The 11,503-nt window shown below is 36.1% G+C and overlaps 1 protein-coding gene across 1 annotated transcript; it reads left to right on the top strand.

Annotated features, from left to right (window-relative positions):
- Positions 1-9,329: 9,329 nt before the first annotated feature.
- LOC115232077 (LIM/homeobox protein Lhx1-like) lies at positions 9,330-10,346 on the top strand. The gene is made up of 2 exons (XM_029801949.1): positions 9,330-9,956; positions 10,251-10,346. The coding sequence occupies exons 1-2, from the start codon at positions 9,330-9,332 to the stop codon at positions 10,344-10,346; spliced, it is 723 nt and encodes a 240-aa protein (XP_029657809.1).
- Positions 10,347-11,503: the final 1,157 nt, after the last annotated feature.

Here is an 11,503-nt window from a genome sequence, read left to right as displayed (position 1 = left end):
GAGTTGCAGAGTCCATAGTTCACTGCTTCGTCTATCAATTCTGGGTATAGTTTGGCGGCCTGCAGGATTAAAGAAGGGTTTGTTGTGGCATCCCTTGGAGTGAACTTTTCGATGGCTAAAATTGTCTTTAGATATAGACAAAACAATTAAAATCCCCAGTGTCGGCCACCACCACAGAATAATTCTTTAATTGCTGAAGCGAAGTCATGATGAAACAAAATAAATATTAACAATATTTTATTTAAATTTTATCAATAAAATTGTTTTAAAATTATTCAATACAAAATACGTAAAATTCACTAAAATTAAAAAATTACCTATGACCATTCAAAGGGTTTAGTTCCAAATTGATGCTTGATTACTCAATTACAATTCAGCATTTTGACTACACAAATATTTGAACTTCAAGGTGTGTTCCCAAATTTTATCCCTGGCTTAGAAGAGGTTTAAAACGGCTGTGATTTATAGTCCTTTTAAGGCAGCCTAATTTAGCCAACATTATTAAGAAGATTACCTGAAACCAATTGAAACATCGGCCTCTCATAGGAGGAGTCTCCTAGGGAATTGTCAGGGATAGTGCTATGCTTCTTTGGTAGCTGAAGATCAAGGCACTATAAACTGTTAGAGCCATGGCAGGAGAAGAACTGTTGAAAGCTTAATGAAAGCTATTGAGCACATATAGGGAGGTGATTACGCAATTTGACTAATTAACAATTCACTTTTTTAACAAGTAATTATTAATGTCTAATTAATGCATCTGCTCTCTGTAGACTCTCCTCCTCTTCGTATCCGTATTTAATGTCGGAGTTATTCGCAGCCACTGACTGAACATAATTAGTTTTCAACTTTCTGGATTTCTTAATCCCATACTTCGACCACACTTTGTCGCTAAGTAATCAACTGTTTTGTGGCTGAGTAACAGTGACTCACAATGCTTATGGTCCTGTATTAGACACAGAACCCCTTCGGTCCTGGGAGAGTTATTTCCATGCGATAACCAATTAGAAGATTCAGCAATATCGACTTTAATTTTGCCCTCAAAAGATTATCAATCCTTTTTTTAATTCTCCAAAGAGTGCCTTCAGTACTTCGCTCCACTTTTTAACGATTGATTGAATCTAAGGATAAATTTACAAATAACCTTCCTTTCTACCTGACCATGAATCACGGTGCTCTACGGCATCCAGTTATGTGTATGATTTTTAAGTAATTACACATCGTTTCCACACATTTTTTCTCAAATTTTTCCCATTATTTGTCTGTAAAATTAATTGTTCTGATAATTTTTTACCATCGGTGATCCCACAGAACGTCAACGGTTGAACGTCCTTTTCTAAATCCGCTGTGATACAAAATTGTTCACTCTGTCCTTGATACATTCCTGCACAATCAATGATAAAATCTTCTTCAGGGAATTCAGCAAAATGGCTGGGCAGGGGTTTTCTACTGGCCGACAGATTTGTTCAAGTCTTAAATAGTCCCAAAGCCCAGCGGGAGTGGGTCGTTCGTAGCAAACATACCTTTGAGACTTTTCTTAATATAAACTAATATTTTCTTAATTAGTACATAGGTTAATTATTGGGAATTTTAAAAAAATAAAAGATGAGGACCAAATGATTCGGTCTGATTATTCAGGGGAAATTTCCTAGGCTCAACTGTCAGTCTAACTTGTTGTGGATATGTGAATAAATTTAGTCACGAGGGTTCTTTAACAAATTAACCATTTCTTAGTTACTTGGTAATATATTGAACTCGATTACTTCTGTTCTTGCTGGGGGAAGACAGTCTCTCTTGTGGTCATCCTCGTGAACGCCAGATCAATATGGCTCGTGGCTTTCCATCGGCCGGATATCTTAGTAGTATACGAGTCAAAATTAAAACATGGCTATACTTTATATGGTGTCCCGTGGGGAGATGGTGGGGTTGTACGGCCATCAACTAAATGAATGGGTTGAAGATCAGAAACTTGAGAACAGAAAATGAAACCATCTGTGAATTTGTGTCTCTCGAGTTATTATGTGGACAAGTGTGGATTCTGATTGAGGGAATGTACTCTAAGAAACTAGCTGAAAACAAAAACTCAATTGCTGATTTCTTCAAATGCAGCCAATTTGCACTAATTGCCTGGAGATCTAAACTCTAAATGCCTATCTTTTGGCTGTCAAAAAGAAAATCGAGATGGAAAAATCCTGCGGATTCTATCTGATCAAGTTGGTTTTGACCTCTGGACATCGGAAAAACCAAATTATTTTTCATGCCAAGGAAATGATTTCTTAGGACTGTTCATAACTTCTTAATTCCAGCCTCTAGAGAGGATTTGTTCCAAAGTCATGGGAAAAAACCGAAGTTCGAATGGTTCGAAAACCTAAGAAACTTAAAGAAGAAGCCTCGAGCTAATAGGCCTATAAGCCAAATCTGTTCTACATCGAAGATAATGGAGAAAATTACAAGAACGATTTCATTAAGCCGAAGGAAGGGCGTAAAACAATCTAAAGTTTAAATAACTGTTGCTTTATGTTCTAATATAAGTGGATCAATTAAAATGACACCTTTTGTTGTTGGATACAGCAATAAACCAAGATGTTTCAAAGGATTCAATGTTGGAAATACTCTCATTATTATGCAAATTCGAAAGCTTGGATGACCAGTTATTTGTTTAAATGCATGATGCATAATAATGAGCTAGACCAAATTATGATTCACGAAGATATGGTTCAAGCACAAAAAGTCATTGATGACGATGAAATCATTACACTGTTTCAAGAAGAATACACTGTTGAAGATATCATACTTAATGCTGGAGATGGCCAGGTGGATGAGAGTTACGATATTAGCCCAACCACTTTATTTGATGCAATTCAAATTGTTTTTTCAATAAATAATTGTGTTTATAAACAGATTAATAATTTGATCATTTATCTAAAAATCATATAAATTTTAGATTCCTTCATAATTTGAAGGGAAAGTCGATTTGAATTTTTCGGATTAAGGAGGGTTGACTGTACTTTGAATTAGCAATACTTGAAATGGGGAGTGAGAGTTTTGCTTAAAATGAATATGAATGAATAAAAAAGAAAACCCACTGGTTCTTGTCACAAAGCATAGATTGTCATCGTCGCCGTATTCCCACTGAATTAATATAATGGAAGACATTCGAGAAAATAAAAAAAAAGAAAAATATAGTTGTCTTTCTAAGGAGAAAAGTTGAGGCAGAAAAAATTGTCATGATCCAATTAATACAATCACCTTTAAAATTATTTGCTTGAAATAAAGTAACTCCTACGATCACTTAAAAATGTTTCCGTCATGCTTAATAGATAAAATGTGAAACAATCACACTCAACAGTGAATCTAATAACTACAAAAATAATCCAATATCTTATAATGAATTTGTTGATTATGGATAATAATAAATAATAGAGGCACGTCCGCAAGATCGCAACTTAATGTGAAATCTCGCACTGGCCAGCCACATAAGATCAAGATAGAAAGAGAGAACATGTTATTAGGAACTAACTAATCCAAACGAACGAATCCAAACGAGCTGTCCCCCCGCATCTATTTTTCTCTCGTGCTGTGGCTGATGTAGACATCCGGTTCCGCAGTGAAATCACTGATGACGGCGTCACTCGTCAATCCTGGGTGCATGTAATGCATGGAACCTTCAGCCGGAATGATAGCAGTGAGATTCGAACCCAGAGCTTCGCTAAACTGCCAAATTCTTCAAGCATTATGGATATACTGGAAAATAAGATCTAATAGAATTTTTAGAAAAATCTGAACAAGGTGATAGGAAGCAACTATTGAAGAGGAATCAAATGAGAAAATATGCCAAGGATTAGTTACTGTCGTCAAATTGGACAAATTCTTAGCATCAAAAAAGGGGCTACCAAGAGAGATTCTAATCTATGCCAATATTAATTGGGTTTAGATAAATCTAATTTTTATAGAAATAATCAGTATCAATAGAAAAACAGAGTTGATTGGTAAAAAAGTATTTATACAGAAATATTGTCACACAATAGTATAGTCAACAAGTTCTTCTTCCATCAATAAAAAAAGGTCGTATTGCTCCATCAAATTAACTCCATACATTTCCTATCAATAAACTTGGTTATCTCACATTATGACTATTCCTTTTCTGCCTATCAGCGAGCTTACGCCTGTCCCAATCCAATCGCTGTTCGGCTGTGATCACACCTGGCATGGGGACCTCGTTTGGAGAGGGATTCAATATCGAGTCTAGGAGAGACTCCTCCCTGCCAACGTCACCCACTCACTCCCACTTTGGAGGAGGAATATTCTTGGACTGCTTCTTGGCGACATTTCCCGGCTTGTGTTCTGTCGGTGGGGAAATGACCATTTTGGGCCACACCGGGGCGGGCAGATTTTCCGGGCGGAATAGGCTTTCTAGGTCGTCTTCCTTACCAGTAGCTGGTAAAAATGATCGTTTCTTGACAGGAGGAGATACTAAAGGTTATTCAAACTGTCCACCCTGTTTGTGGTGATTAATGAACTCATCCACTTGCTTCTCAATCAGTTTTAATCTGTGCTCGTCCAGGGTGTCAATGTTCAGTGGCTGACCGTCCACCACATCTCCAAACAAACCCAGCATTTTCATTCGGTCAATTTCCCGTCCTAACAAATAACACATGGATTATCACGTGGTATAAATTTGTTCAGTTTATTCAACAGAATTCGTCGGTCTGACGAGGAATATTTCTTGTTCTGTCGCTTCTCGATTGTGGGCAGAACCTTCCTATGATTATAAAATTGGTTGTCACTAACTTGACGACAGTTCGTTTCCTTTTCTTCGGGGAGGGAGGAATTGCAGTAGGCTTGGCAGACTTACTCAGGGAAGACACTTGGGATGCAATCACATCCAGCTTGTTTGTGAGGGTAATCAACTTGTTCTCCATACTTTTGAACTTGCCTAAATTATCGAGTCCCAAATTGCTCAGAACTTTCTCAAAACATTTCTAAAAATCAAATTGATAACTCAGCCTGCAGACGGACCCCATCTTCATACAAATCAGAACCAGGAATGTTGTATACATAGCAGTTGGTTAGAAGAAGTCTCATATCTTGCACCAAATCTGAAACTGCCGAGTATCCCCCATTCATGGCAGTCTGTCGAATTTTGCCAAGATCCATAGGAATGCTGATCAAGGAAGGAAAGTCCGGGTATTTGTTGAGATCCACAGGCTCCATAAAGTGCTTCGTCACCGCCTAGGACTCCCTCACCACCAATAAACATTATTCTTATTGTCCAACAGCATTTTGACGACTTCTCTACACCGATTGCTCCCTCGCTTGATATTCTCGGATTGCTGAGGGGGTTTGTCCCCAACCACGTGTTCAGACCTGGGCAGTCCCTCGACCAATTCCTCAAAATGGACATCTATCGAGCGGCCTAGCTTGGATATAATCTGAAATGTGGGGGATGGAATTACGTCAGAGGGGTGGTTGAACTTTTGACAATTCGAGATCATCAGTTTAAAGTCCGAGATGCATTCCGAGGCCGAGGAATACCAGCCTTTGGACAGTCTCTTGGAGATAGTGGAGAGGTCCATTGGTTGGGAGATCACTTTTGTGTAATCCTTAAAAATAAACATTTGTGAATAAAACTGGGACAAGAATAGGATCTATTGGAGATCGGAAGGGTTTGGAGTGGGTGTGTTTGATGATTGCTGGGATTATCTCGTTTAATAGTATTGAAAGAGAATTTGTAAGAGGTTGTCGTTTCTGAGGGGAAGTCGGGATATTTAGAGGACTTATGGAAGATCTTTTAGTTTTGTTGTTCATATATGTGAATTGTATATATCTTGTGGATAAATTAAATTTGATAGTTCGAGCAATACAACAACCAAGCTCGACTGAACCTGTATTAAATTTATTAATTTTTGTTTAAACATTGATAAAACAAAAATAAGTATTATGTTAATTCTTTTAAATCACATAAATTGTTATAAAAATATTTATATCAATAGTAAAACGTGTTGAAAAGTACTAGCACCAAATCCACGAATGTTTTTCGCACTCCGCATTAATGCTTGAAAACTTTCTAAGACTTTAAAAAATATTTGTTGTACATAATTTTTTATTGCATAAAACTTATTAATACAATATTTTTAAAAAAGATTATCATGCTGGAATCTTCTCCCAATTCTTTAAACTTTCGAAAAAAGAATTTATTGGGTATATGGCCAACTTGATGATTCTTTAAATATGAAAAAATGCCATAAATCGGAAAATATGCAGGAAATTCGCTTTAAATGATTCCGACTCTTATACGATACGACTGCCAAATAAACCTTTGCCTTGGGGACCCTTACTTTTTGGATAATTTTAGTACGTTTTCCATCAATAATTGCAAATTATCAAAACCCCAGTATCGGGCACATTACTAATTTATTTTAATATTATTACATCATCGGAACATGATTACGCTGATCAAAGTTGGGATTACTTTTTAACAATCTTTGAAACATGTGGAAGTTGAGAAATTACATAAATACGACCTGTTGGCAGGTGATGGAATAACATCCAAATTCTATAAGCATTTCCAGAACTTCTTACAAGTTCATTAATCTACGCGAGCTTATATCCAGTCAATCGTGATCAAGAGAACATTGGAAAGCATGTGCCCGGAGTATAAACTCCTTCCTACAGCGGCAAAGTATGCAATTAAATCAGACTCGAGAACAAAAGTGGCCTGTTCTGTAAAATGGATAAATGTACCCGTCGAAGACATTTGCTCGGGCTCGAAGAGGAGGAGAATCGACTGAAAACAGATTTCTATTGAAACAAAAATTAATAGATAAATTCAAATAGATAAAGTTGAATCAGCTTCTAATGAAATAAATCAAGTGAAAAACTTTACGAATTAACTTTCAATGCTTTTCGTCGTTTGGGGGGAGATTCCTATTTTATTTTGAATACATTTATCAAAGACATGGCGAAAAAAATATTGACAAAATTGAATTATCTAATATCTTTATCCCAGGATTTAACTGTATTAAGAAAAATCGCGTAACGTCGCGTTTCTTCAAAATTGGTTAAAATTCATTGAAGTGGAGTATTTGTTTATTTAAATTAGGCTCAGCACAATCTTAATCTCTTTGGACGTGAAAAATTACATAGTTTATTGACAGTTACCATTTACGGCTCAACAGAATTACTCAATTGTTAAAACAATGAATCTATCTATAACTGCATCAGATGGAAATTTTGGGTGCTAAAAAACTTGAAATAGTGAGAGTCTACAATCAATCCGTCCACGAAACTAAAAAATAAAGACTTTTTGAGCTTTTGGTTGTCACGGATTTGGCAAAACGCTAAAAAATCTGACAAATTCTAAAGCTGCAAGATAAAGAATGCAAATTAAAGCTTAATTCTTCCACGTGGCTCATAAACGTTCAAACTTATTTTCATTTGCATAACTAATTTTTTTAAGTATCTGTTCTTTATTGACTTTCATGTTCCACGAAAATTTATTTCAAATCTTTCGACTTTTTGGCGGTAAGTATGTCTCCATTACACAAACACTCTGGAATCGAGCCAGAGTCAAATGTAAACTGTTCGATTGCTCGACACATCCAATCATGGATTGGCTTACAATTTTTTATAAAGAAATTATACACCTTATTGACCTCAGGTGTCTTCCAGTCAGAAAAACGCGTCACTCCCGCATCGAATTTCTTGAGGATGTCAGAGACAATATAAATCGGATCCACCGAACTGAAAAGACACACCTTTGAAGAAATACTCCACCATGTGTCAAGCATTTCGGCCTTTTGCTAGGTATCCTCCTTCATCTCTCCGTGCAGCTACCGATAGAAAAGGCTGTGATTGAACTTAAACATGTTGTTTTCTTGCCTGCGGTGACATAGAGACTCATGAGTTGAAAGCTTTTTCTGATAAACGAAATACAAATAGAGCCTTATTCACGATTACGTTAGATATGGCACAATTGATGTTACTCATAGCTTCATTAAATGAACTATAATTCAATAGTTAAACCAGACCCCTGTTTGGAAAGGCACCCCCGCTTTCTGGGGCACTTTGGTGCTCCACCCCGGTGTTAGACTGTACTATCCTACTATCGACGCATCGGATAACACTCTCGCTGGTTGCATTAAAAAGAATAAGAACTAATATGGCAAATTTCCTTTAACGGGTAAAATGGGTTAGAACTGACAGGTACATACATTTTTGAGAATCTGGTTTATATGAGAAGTGCAAATAATTGATTTGACTCAAAATATTTTTAAGGAATATCATTCGAAAAATGATATTTCTATGGCATAATTAGTACAATAATCGATTTCTGAAATATAAATTTAGTAAACTACTTACGTGCCAAAAATCGAGTTATTTTATAACTGTCTCTAAATTATAGTTCACGTACATAATTGTCTGGAAATACTACAATTATTTCCTTGATTATAATCAATTCCATTTTTATGTACAAGAATTATTGCAGATGGATGGCTTTGTTAACTTCTAATAAATTACAATTATTTTGTTAAAAAAATTCTTGCAGATGCTTATTGATTATATTATTAGTCAATTATTAAATTTTCATTTATTCTCTAAAAGAAGTGATTTTAGTCAAAAACTCAAAAAATCAATTTACTAAACTTCCAACTCAATTCGAGCATATAATGACTTATATAATTATAAAATTGACTTTTGTAAATGCCATGATTTTGAAAATTTAACTTAAGTGATTAACCCACTTGGTACTATTTACTCTCAAACACCCCGATTGGAAAACGCCTGTTGGAAACTGTATTTTCAGTGGTTAGATATATACTTTGGTTTTAGCCTGGTATTGAGTGGTACTTAAAAGTAAATTGGATGCTTCGCACTAGTAGTCGGAAATGACTTGTTTTTATTAATCTCAAATATATTTTATTGTATTTTTTAATCTGACTGCACTCCCCTGCGGCGTCGCTTAAAACCGTATCAAAGGGCGACTTTCAGCGTAGACTCCGCTCTGATATTTCATTAAATAATTAGCGCAGTTATCATTACTGTTTTTAGTTGTTCTCCCCGCATGGATGGTCAACTGAAATGTACCAAATGTCAAGAAGTAATTAATACAAAACACCCACATTTGCGTGTTATGGACTCATGTTTTCACACTAACTGTCTCCAGTGCTCTAAGTGTTCTCAAGTACTCACAAATGTTTGTTATGTGAGGAACGGGATTTACTGTTTTAACGACTATGCAATGTTTTATTAAAATCTTAGTTTGTAGGCTCTATGGGATTTGTCCGTTGTGTAACGTCCAAATTGAACTAAATACGTTTGTGTATATCATCATGTCACATATGTATCATGTTGAATGCCTCAAGTGTCGGTGTTGTAACAAAAGACTCAAAACTGGGGACTCATTCTCCTATGCTGATAAATCCACACTTTACTGCATGGACTATTTTCACAAAAATACATGTTTGGTAATCGAGTTATTTTTAGTAAAAACTGAAAACACTGGGGAATCGGAAGGCATCTCAAAGTCCCCTAATTCTTGTTCGGAAGCGAATGGGAGTCCTGAAGAGCCTAGATCCATTAGTGAGGAAGTTCAGGCCAATCATGAAGCCAATAAAAACCTTCAAAAATCCAAACAACGAGGACGAAGGACATCGATCAAACCACACCAAATTGGGCTACTTACAGAATTGTACGAAAGTGAAAGAAAGCCATCACGTCATATATTGGAAGAAATGAGTAAATTGACTGGACTAACAATTCGCGTCATCCAAGTCAGGATGGAGGTCTCTAGTGTTAGGTCTGGTTTCAAAACAGAAGGTCCAAGGAACGGAAAAACAACCCGAGCAACTCGAGCCTCCTACCCCTTAATCAACCTCCTGATAACACAGAAGTTGGAATCTACCAACATCAGTTTAATCAAAGGCCACAAATCCTCCAGAATAACACACCTGGAAATAGTTTGTTTTCATTATTTATAACAGATTATCAACACTATGGAAACGAATATTATCCAGAAAGTATGTTGAGGGAGCCAACAAATCAAATGCTGTTTCCTCCTTCAATGCATTTCCAAACTCCTGATCAGACATTCCAGAACTATCCCAATATGAATTTCTACCGAGATCTTAATTTTTAACAATGTGTCATTTTAATAAAAATAGTTGTATAAAATGTTCAGATGTTCAGATTGTACTTTGTCTAAGGTTTAGTTTTTGGATTGCTGACCGAATTGTTTCTCATTTCTCTCCTAGTTTCCTAAACTTCAAAACAGTGATTCCGGAATACGCTTCTTCCAGGAGATCCAAAATACAAAATATTCTTCTTTCCAGGAGTTTTTTGGAGATTAAGGCAAGATCTGCTGACGAATTTTAAGAGATTTTATTTGATTTTCTCCGTGGTAATAATATAAGTTGCTTCCTCAACAAATAGATTATTGACTGTTTAATTAAATAAATCGACAAGTCTGAAGTCACGAGTGACAATCAAAAACTCATTAAAACGACTAATTTTGGCGTCTCTGGCTAGACCCCAAAGTCTGGAAACTTGGCGAATTTTTTTATTTGAAAAATTAGTTTTTAAAGAGAAGTTAACTAAATTAGATGAGTCGCCGAGCGGATGGACAGGCAATTTCCACGTAATAATGCGAACGATATCCGCTGAAAAAGCCAGCTCGTTTTACGACTGTCGTGACTCCTCCTCGAGATGATTAAACCATTCTCTGAGAGGAGTTTGAGCCCTTTGGGTCCAATTATTCTACTGTGCTCGAAAGCCAGAGGAATGAAGCAACAAGTGTCGGTTAAGGAAACATACTTCAGGATTTTTTTATTTCAACAAGAGCGGAGGAAGATCCAGGGCGAGAGGCAGAGTCTATTAGCGATGAAGAGGAAAACAAGTCGACATAGGTAACATCCCACAAGAGTGCCAGTCCCTCCCTGAACGGGAATAAAGTCGACCCATCAGGACGTTTTCCGTCCCCACGGTCTAGTCCAGGGGTCGGCAAATACTTTTGGAGAAGAGCCAATTTTGAACATTTTTGGAAATTTCGAAAAATTGAAGAGCCACCTTATACCACTTGTCAAAAATTTAAATTCATAAAATTAAATAGACATTAATTTAAAAAATAAATAAGAATTCATTTTAAAAAATTAAATTAATTAGACGCATTAATGAGAAATGTGATTCCTCATTTCTTTGGAGAGTTGGTTAATGTCTGGGTCGTAAGTCGTTAATTTTAATCTGAAATAAGATTCCAAATTCGAATCTGTAATTTTGTTCCTTAATTTCGATTTTATATAATTCATATGAGAAAAACTTTGTTCACACATATAAGTGGACCCGAATATTGTCAAAATTCCGTATGCAAATTTTTAATGAAACATGCCTTTATAAATTCGCCATCGGTAAATTGTTTTCTCCTTTTTGCGATCTCGTGGCTTATCAAAAAACTGGCAATATTTGCAGTCCTGGCATTGTGATACCAATATTTAAAAGCGGAATTCTTAAT

This window comes from Octopus sinensis, unplaced genomic scaffold (assembly GCF_006345805.1).
Source record: "Octopus sinensis unplaced genomic scaffold, ASM634580v1 Contig19269, whole genome shotgun sequence".
In the NCBI taxonomy this organism is placed as follows: Eukaryota; Metazoa; Mollusca; class Cephalopoda; order Octopoda; family Octopodidae; genus Octopus; species Octopus sinensis.
This window is presented reverse-complemented; position numbering and strand designations above follow the sequence as displayed.